A 19,687-nucleotide genomic window follows, 5' to 3' on the forward strand; every position below is an offset into this window, starting at 1 on the left:
AAAATTCCAGTCCTGAAAAGTAAATATAAATGTAATGGGATCAAACTTCCATTAATGGCTGGGGAAGAAAGGCTCAGAGCTGAAGGCGACAGGTAGCTGACCTGAACTCTGCAGAACTACTATGAAAAGATCTGCCTGCTGGAAAACCTCCAGACTGACCGAGGTAGAACCAAACCAAGAAGAGCGAGACTCACATCAGTTGGTAGGAATATGGCTTTGGCCTTACTCAGAGCCCAGTTCAAATCCCATCTCCTTGTGACATTGGAGGAATCCCTTTTCCTGAGCCTCATCTCATTCCTGAAATGGGGGTAATAATATTTCAACCCTCAAAGGGTTTTGTGAGTATTAAATGAAATAATATTTAATAGAAAATGGGTTTACAGTTGGCACTTAGTATGCACTGGATAACTGGTTGCTGTTGTAATTAGAGGAAAATAAATGAAAATTGGGCAAACACAAACGAAAACCCAGCAACTACTTCCTGGAGGGAGGAAATAACAGTATCATGGCTCTTGAAATAAAGATGAAAACAGAGAATTTGATTTCTTTCTCTTTTGCTGTCTTTTGGGTTCTGTTTACCAATGGGGAAAATGCACAGGAGGCTGGTGAGAGGGAACTGGGCTTGTTTCTGGGTAATTTTACACGGCCATGTGTGGGGTTAAATGATTCTTCCAGGTGGGTGAGACTGAAGTTCTGATGGAGGTGGGGGCGGGACCTGCACACCTGCCATCAAGTTTGCCCACAATTCCTGGCGCAGCCTTTATGGAGTGGAAATCTGAGTCTCAGAGCCAGGCAGTCACTAACTAGCAGTGTGATCAGCTAAACCACCCACCCCAGGGGCTCAGTTCTACCCTCTGGAAAATGAGGCATGTCTGTGGGACCCTTGACTAAATTCTCCATTACTAACCTAATGACCACACATTTTATGACTCTCCCTTTTTCTTGTGGAAAAGACAAAATGAATAAATTGTGACGAGTAGGCACATCACACCAAGATTTATGTAGTGCTTCTCAGGTAATAGAGTAAATATTGGTGAGAGAATGCTATGTTTGCAAAGCTCTAAGAAAGAGAGTTCAGGAAAAAATGCATATTTGAAATATAATTAATCTGTTTAATCTCATTGTCCCAGATATGAGATACCTCTAAAAATTTAAATTGAGCAACAAATTACTATTTATGGTGACTTTTGAAATACATATTACATTTTTAGAATTCTATTGTTTTAAGAAAATAGATGAGTGATTAGAGCATTTGAAAAAACCATATATATTTTTTCTCTTTCTACATGCACACATATCACACACACACACACACACACACACACACCATGCACACACACACACACACACAAATATATTTAGAGAGTATATATAAGCCATAGATTATGATTTGCAACCTATTTTAATGCACCCATGTTGATTTTGTTGAAACATTTGCAGAATTGAACCCTTGGGACTTAATAGGTTAAGGAATAGAGATGAACCTTTTTCTGAACTTTTCTCAAAGAAGTTAAGAATTACAGCTGGGTTCATTATACCTACCATCAATGGCCCCCAGAAAGTCATAAAACAAAGGTCAGAGGGCTTCCTCAGTTAAATAGTCCTCTGCCCAGGCTTACAGATATTGGATCTTGATTGGGTGCAAATACCTCTGTGTCTACACAGGTATTTACAGTCCCAAGGGTTGTGACCTGCTTAATATTTTAGTTAATCCCTGTGAGCAAAGGGTGCAGGAGCGGAGTGGATCAGGAGAGAAGGTGGCTTCAAGTTGGTGGCAATGGGGTGGCAGAAGAACTTTTCGATTGGTGTTGGCATTCTGTTTTTGAAATGTGTCTCATTCTCTAAGAAAGAATTCAAGCAAGCCCGGAGGGTACTGAGAAGAATGGACACAAAGGAGTAGAACTTGATGAGCTCTAAGATCTTCACCTTGGTCCAAGCATTCTGAGTCTTTGCTTATTTCAGAGGCAAAAACGTAGCATTTTGTCAAGTGGGTTCTGGGACAAAGGAATTTTACATCAGGGATAGTTCAGCTAGGACCTGTGGGAGGAAACACACTGGGGTTCTTGGCATCCTTCCTTGGTGTCAATCAAACACATCCATTTATAAAGTGAGCGTTTCTGCCAGGCATGGTGGCACACACCTGTCATCCCAGTGAATCTGGAGGCTGAGGCAAGAGGATTGCAAGTTCAAGGCCAGCCTCAGCAACTTAGCAAGATCCTGTCTCAAAATAAAAAATGAAAAGGGCTGCGGGTGTAGCTCAGTGGTACAGCACCCCTGGGCTCAATCCCCAATAACAACACGATCATGGAAAGTAAGCCTACGAGGCTTAATATCATTCATGGTCTTCAGAGCACATTCTCTGCGTGTCCTTCCTTCATCCGTTGCTTTTAACCCAACAGTAAAACTGAGCTATTACCGCTCTGCTGGTAAAGCTACTTTGGAGCTGGGGTGTGACAGTTCAGTGACATGAGGGCTCCTGGAAGCAGATTCGTTGAAGATTCGTTGTAGATGTTGACGTGCTGTGGCTGGAAGGAGAGCTTCCTATGCACCACTCAATAGCACAAACCCACTTGTTAACTTTCCAGTTTGCAAACGTACCAGGGCGTGCATGCTGTTTCATCTGGCAGGCCACAAAAATGAGAGTCACAGGTACCCATGCTCTCGGTAACTGCCTTTATGACACCATCCTCCCTATGCCAGTCTGGACTCGGAGGGTAGCTTGGTGTGAGCAGCTGAGGTTGGGGATTCCTTGGGGTGCGGAGCCATGGTGAAGGGTCACCTTATGCTCCTACCTCTTCTTACTAAAGAGAAAGGTGCACACCTAATATCCCAGGGCTGTCCCCGCAAAGCAAGATTTCAGTTGAGGATTACAAATTGCCAGGGCTGCCTTTTGGACATTCGCACCTGGTGGCTGTGAGAAAAGGGAGGGTCCCGCCAGGGCTGCCCAAGCACAGGCTTGACGGAAACGGCACTGCTGGCCGGGGCAGAGTTTGCGGTGCTGGGGTGACACGGGCACAGTGATCCGTTAGGGCACACTGGACAGCGTCCAGGGCAGCTCGCCTGAACATGCCACTGATGTATTACAAGCCCTGTGTTACTGTGGTCACACCACCACTCGATTTAGGTATCCTGGAAATTTAGAACTGAAGCAATCTTGATTCTGGAGTACTTTATTCCTTTCTTTCGTTCTTAATTTGTCGAGCTGTGAATTAAAACATCCTAGAAGAATAGGGTTACTTCTTTTTCATAAGGATATATTATTTAAAAAAAACCTGGGTTGGGGAAATAGCTCAGCTGGTAGAGTGCTTGCCTTGTAAGCACAAGGCCCTGAGTTCGATCCCCAGTACTGAAAAAAAAAAAAAAAACCTGATTATAATTTGTGTACTTTTTATGTCTAAATGTGGAGTGTGTGTGTGAGTGTGTGTGTGCACGTGCCTGCACTTGAAGGAGAGGGACAAATGGCTCTCTGTACATTCATGAGAACCTGTTTATATTTCCAATGTAAACTCTAATTAGTAAAATCTACTACCTTCCTTAGATTCATTATGTGTGTCAGAAATAACTTGCCTGAATTTCTAGAGGTCTATACCTTGCAAAAGGGACTTGGGTTCAGATGATATTTACTGGCTTACTCATCCCATAGGATCTTCTTGCATTAACCAACAAATCAATTTCCTTCACAACAAAAGTACAATAGAATTCTATTTCACGAATTTTAAAATTGCTTTCCTTGATGTGGTCAAGTTAGTATAGAGAAAGTACAGTAACGCCTTCACTCCCCAAGTTTATAACTCTTTGACCTTAAGCTGTTTACTTATTCCCTTGAGCCCACCTCCTTTCCTTATCTATAAAATGGGCACAATAATAATGTCTACTTCATAGGTTGCCATGGAGATCGAGTGAGTTAAAATATGCAATGTACCCAGAACATGGTGTGGCACACAGTAAGCGCTCTATAAACCTCAGAGATTATTGTATTTCTGACTGTGGTTATTACATTTAATATTCACACAAATATATGGCGAGAAATGTGGAACGTCCTAGGAACAGCCTGAGTTTTAATGAAAAAGGCCAATTTTCAGGAATATGGGTTTGTGAAAATGATCCTCTCTGTTTAATGTTTTAAAGTTATTAAAATATCACTAGTATGAATTGTCTATAAAAAAGATGAAAGGAGATACTCTAAATCCTACCTCTGGGTACATTTGAATACTATAACTAAGATTGATTCCTTTTAGGATACTTTCTGTACTTTCCAATATTTAAGTGTATTTCAATGCTGTTGTAGAGTTAGGGAAAATTGCAGTGAATTGAAAATTTCCCAAAAATTTTAATGAATTTTAATAAATTCCATTTTAATTGAATTTTTAAAAACTTTAACTTTTTAAAAATTATAAGCAAATGCTTTCCCCTTCCGAATGAGGTCTATGTTTAGATTATTCTATGTCTAAATGGCATAGATTCTCAACATTTGCAAACAGGGTTTGTGATTCTCGTTCAGATTTAGGTTACTGAATAGCAAATTCACAAAAGCAGGATGAGCTAGCTCCTTACACCTGTCAGTGTCAAGGTCAAAGAAGCTTCTGAGGAGGCTTTTGATCATCCATAGGTGGGCATGAGTGTAGCAGTGACCTGGAAACTCAGATCCAGGGTTTGAAGTTAAGTAAGGTGCTATCCCTTTGAGCTCACCCAGGTTGACACCACACTGAGATACTGTATGAAAAACATGACCAGGTACAGAATAACTGAGTCATGTAATCAGAGGTAAAACCAGATTTTAAAAATACTTGGATTTAAACATGCCTTAAAAATTACTTTGAATCAAAGTAATGCAAATAGGATAAGCCTTCCAAATATAATCAAAATAACACAAAGATCTCAAAAGGGAAGCATCATTAAAATAAAAAATCTATATTCACAGTGTGGAGAAAAGATGATTAAAGACAAGACGGAAGCGATAGATTGAGCAAATTCAGTCGTGTAATTCTCTTGGGAACTGTGCTGCATACATACACAAGTATCAGTCAGAGAAGGTAAAGGTCCTAGAGCTGTCAAAATACTTCAGTATTTAAAAATAAGATTGTGCTCTAGAGGAGACATAGGGCATGTTGTGAATATTCCAGAATTAGTAAAAGGGGAATTGAAAAAGTGGACTTTAAAGTTGTTTAATATAATCTAGCTTTACTGTGCTGTCTTTGTAAAAATTACATTTTTCGAATAAGAGAATGAGTGAAAGACCATGAAAATAAAGCTAGTCATATGTCAAATAACTAAGGGAACAGTTGCCAAATGTGCACAGGATAAATGAGAACTTCAGAGCATTAAAGGGATTAGCTAATGATTTTATTAAGCCAGCAGCAATTAATTTTGAAAACACATGGAGGACTTGGCAAATATGATGCAAATGAGGTCAGGAATATCGTCTCCCTCTCCAGAAAAATAAGGTGGGTAAAGAATAATTGCAGTCATTTTTTTTCTAGGTATTTCTTTTCTTCAAAGTTAGTGAACTAGTAAATAAAATTTCCATAAAAGAAGATTTCCAATCTCTGAAGAAGAAATAAAATTAGGATCAAAGTATTCATTACCAAACATGGAAGTAGATGATAACCTTTTCAAAGGGTCATCTCTTAAATGTAGGTAACACAGGGTGCCGTGCCCAGGATTGCAGAATAACAGTATGGAAACTGGAGAAGGGACTTCAAGTCTGGTTTGGGATGTATCCTATGACAGCCAGTGGCAAGAGCTGGGAGTTCCACCCAGAACAAAAGGGCACTGTGGTGCATGTCTAAGATTAAATAAAGTAATCCACGTCAAGTATTTAACTCTGTGACTGGCATGTAGTGAGAATTCCTTTCAGGTTACCCTTTCTTACATGCTTTGTTATCACAGAGGGAAGAAAAGCATTAAGTGCACCATAGTTGGAATAAGAACAGTCCCATCATTTGCAAGGTTCCAACAGAGTTCAAAGGGAGTCTGCACTATAGGTCCGAGTGTCACAAATCAAGCTCGCCAACTATTCAGTTACATGTGTTCCATGTTCCTGTGCTTGTGCTCTTTCTCTCTTCCCTCTCTCTATCACTGTGTTGAGAAATATACATTCCTAATAATCAAGTGAGTGACAAATTTAGGATTCCTCTAAGTTCGGAACCCGTTGAATGGTCACCCCAGGGAAAATTCCCTCCTGCCCATCTCCAGGACAGATCCTGGGAAAACATCCACATGGACCTGGGGCCATTTTGGTGTGGAGTTCTAGGGTCCTGGAGCATGGTTTAGGAATGGGGATGGGGCTCAAGGGGGGATGATCCCTTGACTACATAGGGAGGCGTGTCGCTGGAGAAAGGCCAAAGAGGATTCTAAAGTGAGGGCCTGGGTAGTCTCCTCTTGCTTGAATCTAAGATTTAAGACATGCAAAGGACAGTTCTTCAGTTAAATGAGTTGGATATGGTGTTTGGGTCTCTTGAAATCTCCACTTTACTAATAATTTTGGATTGACAGTAAAAGAATAATAGCACAGGACTGTGAGAAGCCAGGCTCCTGTTCTTTTTCTAAGAAGAGGATATCTAAGATCTCAATTTCCTTAACTTCAAAATGAGGGATTCTGACTTGTTAACCTCTACAACTCCTTTTTTCCCTAAAATTCTTTATCCACAAAGTCTGTCATAAAGAAAATAAAAGAGTATACCAAATTCAATTAATTGTTATAAGTAATCAAGATGCACCTCAATAGGCGGTTGAATAAACAAACTGGCACGTACACACTATGGAAGGTATGAAGCCATGAGAAGACAGGAGGAACCTTCCCTGTGTATTCCTAAGTGAAAGAAGCCAATCTGGAAAGCCAATATGGCCACCCTTTGGTCTGGGTTCTTCCTGTCAAGCATTTCCCACGACTCATCCCTTCAACCTGTGCTATGACAAGCTTCCATCTTGGAAAACACATCATCTAGAAGATATCTGTATAAGCACCGAATCAGCCTGCCTACCTCTCACTCCTTTACACTTTACCCTCTGACACATTCTGCTCCTCCCAAATCACATGTTCAACACTTTCAATTGTCAACTTCTTCAACAATTGAAACACAATGTCCTTTTTTGAAATTCTTTCCTCTCCTGGTTTCAATCATCCTTACTCTTCCTCTCTGACACTAATCCCACTGTTCTTCCTATTTCTCAATAGCGGGACTTTTCTTTGGTTTATACTTGAACCTTTTCAGCAGGTTTAGTCTCTCATATATTCCCAGTTTCAACTAAAGAAATGCATTTATGACTTCTTTGGGATGTATACTATAATCACCTCAAATAAAATGTGATCTTAGGTTTAATAAGGAACTGTATCTCTTGGTGCCTATTTTATTTTATTATTATTATTTTGTGTCTGGTACTAGAAATTGGACCCAGGGCTTATACATGCTAGACAAGTGCTCGACCACTAAGTTATACCCTTGGCCTTAAGTGCCCTATTTTAAGAACAAATTATTGCTGGAGACAGCACACGTGAAACTTCTCTATGTTATTTTATCATACGGTAATTCCCCCTTCATGTATGGCTTTGCTTTCTATGGTTTCAGTTACCCCTGGTCAACTGTGTTCCAGAAATATTAGATGGAAAACTCTAGAAATAAACATTCATTAAGTTTTAGATTGCACACTGTTCTGAGAAGCCTGAAAAAATCTTGTGCTGTCCTGTTCCATTCTCCCTGGAATGTGAATCATCCCTTTGTCCAGAGTATCCATGTGGTATATGCTACCTACACATTTGTTGCTTAGTAGCTTAGAAAGCAATTATGGGGGAGACAGTTTTTGTGCAAACTCTCAAAAGAGGGAGAGGAGGTTCAGATGAGAGGTACTTTGCTGCAAGGCCCTCTGGAGAGACATTAAAAAATGCTCATGTCTTATGGAAAGCTGGTGAAAATACTTATGGGGCTTTAGGAAGAAAACAGTTGACAAAGAAGGCTGACCATCAGGACCCATGAATCATGAAGAAGCATTACAAAGTCACAGAAAGGTGAGAAAGTATCTGTGAGTATGAAAAGCAGGCGTGCAGGAAGCAAGCGGCAGGTCAGATGCACTGGGGTATTTTTCTCCTTATTAGCTAAAGAATTCTTAAATATTTATTAATGCCCTGCTATCTCCTATGACTCCGGACACAATGTCTCAAGCAAATTTTGTAGGTTCAACATCAATTTACCATAAATCCACTCAAATACTTTTAGTAAATTCACTACCAACCTCTCTGCTGAATCACAGTTTCGTTGTACAGGAAGGGCATCTGACACCCAGTTAAGTGAACCACCATTTGCAAAATAACAATTTGTCGGAGCACTTTAAAGAAAAGAGGCTTGCCAGGGGCTGCACACAGGGACAGCCAAACAGTTCACTCATCTCAGCACGAGGGACAAGTCTTCTCAAGGATGTGGTTTGCGTGTTTTTTTTCTTTTCCTTCCTAAAATTGTGATAATTGCCAGGGCTCCTAACTCCGCTGGAAGATTTATGGATTGAAGCATCTTTATAATCTTCAGAAGAGGCAGCTTTCTGAATCAATGCTTGAAATGAAACACCTGCTGGCAATCTTAGATGGATTTGCTTTCAAATCATGGAAATACCAGAATGATATACTTAAAAAAAAAAAAATCAAATCGAAGGAGCTTTTCTTTTCTTTTAAATAATAATATCTTACAGCTAGTGTGGCACTTTCTCCTCTAAAGATTCAAATGGTTCTGCAAGCGCTGTTTTTTAACATTGTCTTTTGGAGGCAATAAATAAATAAACAAGAGATGGGGGAGGGAGAGAGGGAGGGAGGAAGGGGGAGAGAGAGAGAGATGCTAGCGATCTTGTTCAAAGGGCATTAACCTGAAGCCATAACCGGAAGTGAAGCTTTGTGAGTCCTATAAATAGAAAGTGAAACACAAGTTTTCTTTCTCATAAAAAAGAAGTTTCAAGTACTGTTGACAACATTCACTTGGCTTGGGTCAGCAGGGTGGAAGCGGGGGCTGTGGTATAATGCAGTGGCCATGAGTATTCTGTTGCACATGATGGACACCTGCAAAACCCACAGTGGCTGTCAATCATTCAGCCCAGAAGGACTCAGAGATGTTCTCTCAGGACTGAGAGCATCTTTTAGGTGTGGAGTTGTAACACTTCTTAAATTACAGCTCAGATTTGAAAACAGGCTTTTTGGAATTCAAAGGAGATACAAGTGAAGGCAGATCTCAGTTCACTTTTAATGTCTAAGGAGACATTATTTCCTTCAGATAAAAAAAAATCCAAAAAAGGCATCTCTTCACACATTAGGTGCCATCTTTCTTTCCAAGGGAGATTTTGGAACTATGTCTTCTTATTTGAAATGTTTTATCATATCAGAGATAGATCAGAGATTTTTGGTTATTTGAATTACTGATTTTGTTTTTTTTACTCTGGAATAATTAAAAAGAGGAGGGAAATTATCTTTCCCATAGGGTGTCTGGTCTATACCCCACAGCGCCCCCTGCAAGGCGATCCTCCTGTGTATCCCAAGCGGGACAGAAAGGGGCCCAGCGCCCTGCCACTAAGTGGCAGAGCTGGAAATGAGCTTTGGCTGCCACGTCTACAGCTCTTTCAATCTTCATAGCTTCCTAAACTCCTTCTCCATATTTTCCTCCTTCCACCGGTCATAATCCCTCATCGGTGAACTTTAAAAACGAATGATTATATCCAAGTGCCCTGATAAATAGCGAGTAATTTCCCTCAGCCCGTCCCAAACACCGTGATATTCAACAGGTGGGCTCTTCAGAGGCAGAAAGCGGGCAAGATGTTTTCTCTGAAAAGTAACAAGTCCCTAGAGAAGTAAAGAATTAATCTTATCTACTGTCTTTGCTAGTGTGCAAAAGCAACTGTCCTCTTAAGAAAGGACCTTTCCAAATTTCCCAGAGCAGATATCACTCATATATTGCTGCTTTTTACAATCACTCGTGGTATTTCATCAGTTACTCTGTTTGATATGCAACGCCTGGATAATGAATCAGGACATCTCAAAAGCAGCGACTCAGGGTCCTTGGCAAAGTGTAATGCAGGCTTTTTTTTTTTTTCTTTCATCTCTTTCTAAAGGATTCAATTCCTAGAAATCTAAGTGCTGAGACAGTCACAGTCACATTTGATGTGCACATTCTCAACCACTTTTTTTTTCCCTTTCTTGTGGCATGAACTCTGCTGATACATTTACTTCTCTGGTTTTGTCAAAGATTCACAGATGTATGGAGTTGTAGGAACATCTCCCCCAAGAGGGAAATAAATAAACACACCCAAGGCTCTGAGAGACAAGCAGGAGAAGGGAATTCTACAAAGTGGGATTCCTAACAGCTTGCTCCCTAAGACAGGAAAACAATCATACACACAAAACAATCACACATACAAATGCATGCCACTCTCTATCTATCAATCATCTACCAATCTCTCTATATATGGATATAAATGGAGGGAAAAGATGCCAATTTAAACTTGACTGCTGAAGTGTCCCTAGAAGCCTGGTCTGAAAGTTTATTTAGCCATTTGCTACAAGCCTCACAAAATTCCAAAAGGAAAAACAAGATCATAAGTGGTCCCCTGGGTGCACAGCAAATCTGGGATACAGCCTGGGAGAGGTGGCAGATTTATCACTTTGACTTCAGGTAACAGACATAGACCAATAGGTATCTCCATCACCAGGAAGAAGCTTCTAGCAAGAACTCTAACCCTCATTACCAGAAATTCTGCCTCCTCCTGGCTGTAGGAAAGGAGGCTGTTTCTCTTACACAGCCTCTCACTGCCCCTTCATTCCTTCATGCTCTCCCTCCTGACCAACTTCCCTCCCCCAGTCTACTGTCCAATGTCCTTTCTGCATATCCCAGTTCTGATTTCTCATTTCTCCCAGCTCCGGTACTTGCAATCTGTGCTCTGATTTAATGTGACTCATGCTCTCAGAAGTATTGGTCCTGCCTCTTTTTGGAGTATGACATTCTCCAGGTCAGGAACTGTATTCTATATTTCTGTATCTTTCACAGTGCTCAGTCAGCACTCGGTCATGGTCTGGTTTCTCTTTGTTCTAGGCAAGTGAATCATTCGTTGATGTGTTCATTAAACATGTTGAAAATTTCCTGGGAGTGCGGAAGTGGTGATGGAGTCTAGATCCATCTGCTTCTCAGGATCGATTTCCCACTAATTCTTTCTGTGTCTGAAGACACCACAGAGGCCCCCATTGCATGACTTGAAATAGAAAAAGGGAAAGAAATCCCACTCTTGTGCTCTTCAGACCTTAGCCACAGGGTCCCACATGGGTCTGCTTATTGTTCCAGGGTCTGCAGAACAGGGATATGGTAAGGAAGGGTAGAAAACTTAGGAGGGGAAAAAAATCATAATGCCTATGTATAAAGATAAATCTATGAGGATGTTCCTTACAGTGTTAATTAAACCAGAACAAAAAGTTAGAAAGGTTCTAATTAGGTAAACTATGTTGTAGAAGATATTCACAGATGTGAGGAAGTGAATATAATAGAGTGTTGAAAACTCAAGTTATTGAATGGTAGGTATTTATGATGGGTTGCCATTTTTGTTTGAAGAGAGAGGGAAAAATGTAGAAAGATAAAACTTCAAAGTATTAATGGTGATTATATCCAAGTGGTGATTTTCACCAATAATTTTCTTTTGAGTTTATAAGCATTTTCCAAATTCTCTACAATGATCTTTCAAGTCAGAAAAACAATCATTTAAAGTTATTGCATAAGAAAAAAGGAGACCAGGAGGAGAGTCCAATGGCCGCTTTCTCTGCCAGTCTTTAAGAGGAAATTCACAGAGCATATGCACTTTAATCTCTTTTCCAACGTTCATCTCGTTAAACATACAGGGTAGATGAACCAACAGGTGTCACAAATCCCCCTTCAGGTTACTGCCTGCTTAGAAGCCTGGTTGTTATGTTAAAGCAAATTCTAGAAAGACAAGTGAACCAACAAACAGATCCAGAAGCGAAGGCCTTTCCCAACAGACTACATTAAAAAATTAAAAGTAACATTTCCACAGTGTTTAGAAGTGACGAGACTTTTTTAGAAGGATGGGTGAGAGGCAGACAGAAAGGTAAGATAAATATGGAGACAACACCTTGTGTCTCCAAGTAAGGAGGCCTCCAGAGGCATCACTCTTGGGACCGGCTAGAGGAGGAGGAAGGTGTCTGAGTAGAAACCGTACCTTGGTCTGGAATGTGCAGAACATGTGAGTTAGAAACGGATGCTCCCAGGCCAGGGACAGGACTCTCTTTTCTACCATCGTACACTCAACATCGTCGTCCATCAAAACCACATCCTTCTTTAAGGCTTTTATTGCGAAAAATTGATTGGTTTTCTTGAACTCCGCTAGGAAGACCTAGAAGGAAGGGGAAGAAGTAACTTTATTTTAGAATTTGGATTTCCACTCATTGAAGAGGAGACAAAGTGCTGAGAGAGACCCATGCTGGACAAAGAGGAGCCTTCTTCAACTTCCCTCCATCCTGGGTAGGGTGTTACTGAGAAAAAATGGACCGCCTCATTGGTTTAGGGATATTGCATGATAGTTTCATTTTATCTTTGTGTCTTTCCAAGGGTTTCACAAAATTATGATGCAATTAAATGGGTAATTCCCAGTGCCGGAAAAATTCTGTTTAAAAAAGAATGCCTGACTATCCAGGAACCTCAATGTGGGTACAACAAAGGTTCAGAGAGACAAAATACACACTGAAGAAAGAAAAGTGCAATAGTGGAGAGATGTGGCTGCTGGAAACAGCACTGAGAATCCACACAAGGTGGCTGTTTCCCCAGCTCCAAGAGGCAAAAAGAGAATACTTGCTGGATATAATCTGTGCGTACATAAAAGCAAACACCATGTCATGTGATGACACAGAAACTCCAGGACCTATTGTGTGTCCAACAGCCTGGTCTGTGTTTTACATGTCCTATCTAATCTTCTTATTAAATTCTTAGCTCTTAACATTGCAAGGCAGGTATTAATAATCGAAAAACACTGAGTTCAAAGAGTAACTTAAACTTGCTCAAATTCATGGAATTTCCCAGAGAAAGCTATAACTCCAGAGTCTGCTTTTTTCACCTGATTTCACATGTCCTATGTCAATGGATGCCAGATGGCATATAATGGAGAGATGCTACAACTTTAGATTTACACATGATTCAGCAAAGAATTACTGGCAGTTCTAAGAACACGGCATTTGGGTAAAGAAAACTCCAGTTCTGCTTTCATTTCACAGACATTTGTTGGCTGTGGAAATAATGAGCAAAGCAATTCACCCCTCTGGGGTGTCAGTCTCCTAACCTGCAAAAGGGATAGCAATTACTGCATTCTCCATTGAACAGGACCATCGTAGAATACAAATAAGATGCCATGCAGGAAAGTAATTTGTGAGCTACAGAACGTTCTCTCTAAACGAGAGTTATTAATAGCACTTGTCATTTGTCTCTTTTGCTGACTTTTAGGGAATGCTGAAGTCAACTACGCTAAGCCAGTACTGATAATACGAGTGTCTAGAATATTAAAACAACATGGCGCAGACCCATGACTTTGTGGTAGCTGACTTGATAGAGGGGGTGGGGCTTAGAGGAGAATTCAGGCAAATGAATGATGTTTTTATCCCCGGGACACCTGCCATTTGTTTTCCTGGGCTTAAAGTAGATAAGAATATGAGTATGAAGTGTGGGGAGCCATCTTTATCTAGCAGAATCAGATGAGGTTAAGCCATGGGACAAAGAGGCCTGGCTTCCAGGAACTAGCAGCCACAGAGGTCTGTCCCAGATTGCCAGGAAGTATGTGGCACTGTGTGGGAGTGGTTCCCTGTCTAGTTTCCCAGAGAAAATGGCTCCCCTAACTCCACCCCATCCTGTTCCTCACAGAAGCCGCCCCTCCTGGTCCGGGCCTTTTTACAAACTGTGTGACTATAAATAAAAGAGAGTTGGGCAACTCCACATTGTTAGAGGCCAGGACTGGTATGGCCAGACCTGTCATGCCCCCTCTCATTTAAAAAGAGTATTGACTCTCGTGTGTTTATTGATTAGATAAGTTTATGGGTAACTGACTGATTTGTAGCCAACATCGTCCTCCAGCAGTTAATCCCCTTCTCATCCATGCAAGACATGGTGGAGAGACCCCCACAATGGAGGCTGCCATTTTGTTAATGAACCATACTTCCTACACAGAAACAAAATCAGAGGAACACAAGTTTTGGAGCGTTCTCAGTGTTGGAAGAAAGGGAAATATGGTTGTCCCATTTTGCTTCAGTGCTTTCTTCTTCTGTCCTCACCATGCACAGGGCCCCAGGGCCCAGTGGAAAATCAGGCACCCTGCTTTGGATGTAGAGAAAGGATACCTAGAATTACAGGCTGTCCCCTGGGATGCTTCCCGAGACTTGCATTTTAACTTAATGTCTGTCTTTCTTATTAACCTTGTTCAAATGTACAAATCCACAAGGGAACAAAGAAAGATAAACATTTCATTAACAATTTAAAGTACTCTTTTGGTAATTGCTTCTTTTAGTAAAACATCCTAAAAGCAACCATAAACTAAGAAGCTGAAAAGGTAATTTCCATCTATATAACGTGCTTTCAATTTTTGGTAACAGGTTATAATTGCACATTAATTGCTGCTAAATTATTATAAAGACTGGCTGTAAAATTGCCTATTACACCCAGATTAACACCAAATGAGTCTGTTGTGATTCATATGACTGAGGAAATGAACTAAAAGAACTTATGGATACCAGTTACAGTTTGCAGGGCTGAGTAGGTTTTGTGAAAAGATGAAGCATTTTAGAGTTTAAATCCAAACCTACTGGAGTACAATATTATTCAGCTGTGGAGGATGCTCCCATGCATTTTAGTTTGTTTATTTTTAAGTAAATTGGGTAAGTTTTCCTGCCAAAGTCTGGTGAGCAGGTGCTGGGGATAATGCTGACTTTGGCTACACAAATTCACACAATACTAGTCCTTGCTTAAAATTTTCCTAGGAGTTGCATCCAAGAATATTAAGCAACCAGGAGCTTTATTAATACATTACTTATCCTGAATATCTAAAATTACCCCAAATTCTGTGTTTTATAGCATCCCTCCTTAGGATCACTAGCTTGAAAATTCTCAGTTGTCACTCGTAGTCAAATTATAATTTCTTAAATTATCTTGTTCCTCCTCCTCATCTTCCACTTTTCCTCCTTGTTCTCTTTTCCTCCTCTTCTTCTCTTATTCTCTGTGAATAACCCTAGAGTGTGGCAGGAAGGACATAGAAGAGGGACTTCCTGAATGAAACTGGTAGGACTCACTCAAGCTACACTTAGTTATGGGCTCAATTGTTCCCTCGCCTTCTTCCCATTAATGTCACAAACTCTTGGCCCCTAGACCTCAGAATCTGATCCTTATTTTGAGTTGGGACAGTTAAGGAGGAAATTAAGATTAAATGAGGTCATTAGGTAGGCTCCACTCCAATATAACTGGCATTCATTTAAGAAGAGAAAACTTGGACACAGAAAGCACAGAGTGAAAAATGATGTGAAGACCCAGAGAGAAGATAGCCAGCTACAAGTCAAAGAGAGGTCTTGGAAGAAACAACCCTGCCAACACCTGGATCTTAAATCATCAGCCTCCAGAACTCTGAGAGAATAAATTTCTGTTGTTTAAGTTGCCTGGTCTGTGCTATTTTGTTACATAAACTTGAGCAAACTAATACAAGCCTGGAGACATTTGAGAGAGAGAGAAAAACATCACATACAAAGTAGAGTAACAGTCCAGGCTGGAGGAAGAAGCAATAGAGAAATCAAAACAAAACAAAACAAAAAAGCTGTGTGACCCAGGAAGGCCAAAGAACTTTTGTGTTTCTTTGGTGCCCAGAGACGTCGAACTCACAAGAATGCAAGGTGTGCAACCTCAAAGCAAAGTGGTCTTTGGGATAAAGATCTCCGGGGAGCAGAGTAGTCATTGCCTAGAGCCCCTGTATTCCCACTTACTCACAGAGCTCCTCTCACAACATACCGGAATGTTCTCTCCACACATCTGTACACTGCCCAGTCTGAAGAGTTTAGTTCCACCCACAGGAGCATTATTTCTCAGTCCCTGGCATCTGCTCTGTAGAACTCTACAGCAGGGTAGCATACCTTGCCAAAACTTCCTTTCCCCAACATTTTGTGCAAGATAAAATCCTCAATTTTTAGTTTTATATGCAGAGATGGTCTTTCTGTGTTCAGCTCGGGTTCTGGACGATGGCACATTTTCTCCGTTCCATCCAATGGAGACTCCCAGGAGATTCCCTGAGGCTCTGAAAACAGCAAGCCAGTGGATAAGGGTGAACATGGAGTCAAGGGGGACCGGGTCACCGCAGTTACTTAGGGCACCCATTTTCTCTTCCACTTCCCATTCTGAGGCTCCATCCACAATACTGGGTGGGAAGCAGGAGGCGGGTTTCTACAGTTGAGGCGGTTTTAATAACTCCCCTTCTGTCTGTGAGCCTGGCATTTGGGGGCTTGAACTGTCACTTTACCTAGATAATGGACTGGAAAATGGTTCAACTTAAGCAACATTCCAACAGAATACCACATATGCAAAATTAGCATGCTGTTAATAGTGTTAAATTGTGGACAAATAGGGATTTTAAATGAACTTGAGGAACAATAATTCTCAATTGTTTATGTGACTCACAGGCACAGTGGCATCAGTTTCTATATTTCACAATGCGAGGGAAGAGAGAATGACCTTCAGCAGATTAGTGGAGATCTGATCTGTATTATCCTTGCAATCCTCAAGTCAAGATGGCGGCTACACTGATCATCCCTAGGATATGGTCTATTTGACTGCTCGTAGATCCTTCCTAAATCAAATCCAAACTTTTCTTTAAAAATTTTTATATCAATTTAGTCTCTGCTCAATTACAGAAGAAGTGTAGAAAAACTCTTTTGGACATCTTCCCCCATAAACATTATTTTTGTCTTTAAGTCTTCTTTCATATTCTCCCTTAAGTCCAAGGGAAATATTTTATAATGTATGTTGAAATGATTTAGGTCCTAGAGTCATATAGTTGGATCCTCTCATGAACAACCTTTGAATAGTAGGCTGCATAAACTTCCAAAATGACATAAATGTTGAGGGTTTTGGGCCTGACCGTTTCTTTTTTACCCTTATGCATCACAGAAAAGTCTTCCAGACACAAAATAAAAACATCTTCTGTGATACTTCCACCATCATGCTTCATTACAGAATTTATTTCTGTAAAACCATTTGACATTGACTGAAAGGAACATTCTAAAATCCCAAGGAAACATCTGTAGTTGTTTCTTCCTGATCTATCCCATTTTTCTCTTCCACCTCTCACCTCCTGACAAACGTATGCTGGTGAGGTGCATTTTGATTTCATTTCTAAGAAGTAGGAAGGTCTCTGTTGGTTGCTAGGTCTGTAATTTTTTTATTTTAATAATTTTTAGTTGTCCATGGGCCTTTATTTTTATTTATATATTTATTTATATATGGTGCTGAGAATCAAACCCAGGGCCTCACACATGCCAGGCAAGTGCTCTACCACTGAGCCACATCCCCAGCCCTAAGTCTGTAATCTTTACAAAGAAAAGGATCTCCCCTATGAGATCTGGTAAACTTCCGTCCAGAGAGTGCAGGTTAAGGTTAATGAAGATAAGGTATGGACACTGGGTAGTGGATCACTAGAACAACTACCTCTTTTCCCGGGTGTTGGTAAATATGGTGGCCTTGCTTCATTTTTGATGGAAGATGGGAGACCAATTTCAACTGGACCTTCTCTGAAGATGTGTTCTGAATCTCTTAAGGAGCGAGCCTAGAAAACAAACAGAGTCAGACCACCTACTCACTCACGGTTGATGGGACAGCTAACCCCGTTGTCTATGAAGGTGAAAGTCACGTGAGATGCCTTAAAGCACAGGACAGCCAAAGCTCTTCCTCCCTTCAATACTCTTTTAAGATCCCTTATGGTGTGAGAGCTTATTTAATCCACCTGCAGAATATACTTAGGTTCTTTCACTCATTTCTGGGATCTAACTGGAATCACTCACCTTCTCTACATCACTCCATGACAAAAAAGAAGAGGTCAATGGAAAAACAGCGTACATAGTCAATATCACACTTTGAAGAGAGTTTGTTCTAAGATACGGGAATTCCGCTGAAGCCAAGGAGTACAAGGCTAGGCAAAGAACTGCCCTGGACTCAGTGCTCTGAGAGATGATTCTAATAAATAAGTATTTTCTTCCAGGCTATTGCATAACCCTAATAAATAGGTACAAAGCTGGAGATCAACACTCAATAATTTTAGTGAATTTGTTTCTGTCCCTGCTCTTTCCAAGAAAAATTTAAGATCTTATAAAGATCCGTACAATGCTGTACACCTCAAAAGGGGGTGGTATGGGCAAGGAGATGAAAGTTAGGGGCAAATCAAGTCTCAGAAATACGTTCTGCGAAAGACAGTAGAAGAATCGGACATAACTTTCCCATGTTCACATACGAGTACACAACCCGTGTAACTCATGTACTCACGCACATCATGTACAGTCCCAAGAATGGGAAGTTATACTCCATGTATGTATGACATGTCAGAATATATTCTACTGTCATGTATATCTAAAAAGAACAAATTAAAAAAAAAAAAAAAAAGAAAAGAAACACATTCCACAAAGTCCTGCAGAGTTGCTACAGGTCAGAAAGCAGAGGACTGGAGCTGATGTAGGGGAGCTGATAGCTCCACACCTTCCCCACCTGTTGGGTGCTCTCAATCATTGCCAGGGCTTCAGCCATTAGCTTCTGGTTGATACCACAGAGGTTGGCAACCTTTGTCTGGCATCGGTGATGGACGTTCATGCCACATGCTGAAAGGAAGAAGGTGGACAGTGAGCAGGAGGGAAAGAACCACTCGGACTGAGGAACGACTCCCTCTGGAGGAGGAACCAGGGCCTGTCACTAGGGGAGAAGCTCTGTGGTTAGGGTGTGTCCGGGATGGGCCTCAGCTGCAGGTGCAAACTGACGTTGGTTCTCCGTGTGAAACGCTGGAGGAGCGGAGTCTGCCCTGCTCCAGCTCCAGCCTGAGTCCGGGCAACCACTTCCCCAGCTCAGCTGGAGTTTCTCTACCCTCTAGACAGACTCAGCCTGTGAAATGGAAACCGAGAGAAGGTGGTGCGTGCGTGTGTGGTGTGTGTGTGTGTCTCAAGGGTGGAGCGGGAGGCCAGAGACCATGTGCTCATCTCAGGGAGAGGTGCCGTTAATGAACCATGAAACCTCCTCGGTGAGGAGGAGGCGATGGGGCGGGGTCCTGTGAGACCTCAGCCAGCTCTGAGTCCTGGCTGGAGGGGCCAGCCAGGATGACTGTGTGTCCTGTGAGAGCATGGGTGGGTGTCACTCACAGGACAACGTGGGCATTTTATTTAACTCTAAAATTCATGTGAGGCAACTGAAGTGAAATCCTTTCTTCGGAAGAAAGAATAACCAAAAAGGGAGGGAACATTTAAGTCTTAAGGTCCTTTTACTTGTCACCTTATTCCCTGAGGATATTAGAGGACAGTTTTCTATAGAGACACAGGACTCCAGGAAGTCACACTGTTTGACATCCCTGGAGCCTGATGAAAAGACTCGAAAAAGCCAAAGGATCTCTTCCTGACTCCTGTTGTGTCCCTGTCCACCTCTGCCAGGCCCTGCACAGTATCCCC

At 41.2% G+C, this 19,687-nt stretch overlaps 1 protein-coding gene across 3 annotated transcripts in view; it reads right to left on the reverse strand.

The window, feature by feature from the left end:
• The window catches only part of Prkcq (protein kinase C theta), a 117,099-nt gene that overhangs the window by 29,182 nt on the left and 68,230 nt on the right, over positions 1–19,687 (reverse strand). For all 3 annotated transcript variants that reach the window (XM_047521537.1, XM_047521538.1, XM_047521539.1), the window contains 4 exons: positions 18,744–18,853; positions 17,694–17,811; positions 16,127–16,287; positions 12,193–12,366 (listed from right to left, as the gene is read on the reverse strand). In XM_047521537.1, the coding sequence (XP_047377493.1) occupies positions 12,193–12,366; positions 16,127–16,287; positions 17,694–17,811; positions 18,744–18,853 (563 nt within the window). The remainder of the gene's footprint in view (positions 1–12,192; positions 12,367–16,126; positions 16,288–17,693; positions 17,812–18,743; positions 18,854–19,687) is intronic.

This window comes from Sciurus carolinensis, chromosome 12 (genome assembly GCF_902686445.1).
Source record: "Sciurus carolinensis chromosome 12, mSciCar1.2, whole genome shotgun sequence".
In the NCBI taxonomy this organism is placed as follows: Eukaryota; Metazoa; Chordata; class Mammalia; order Rodentia; family Sciuridae; genus Sciurus; species Sciurus carolinensis.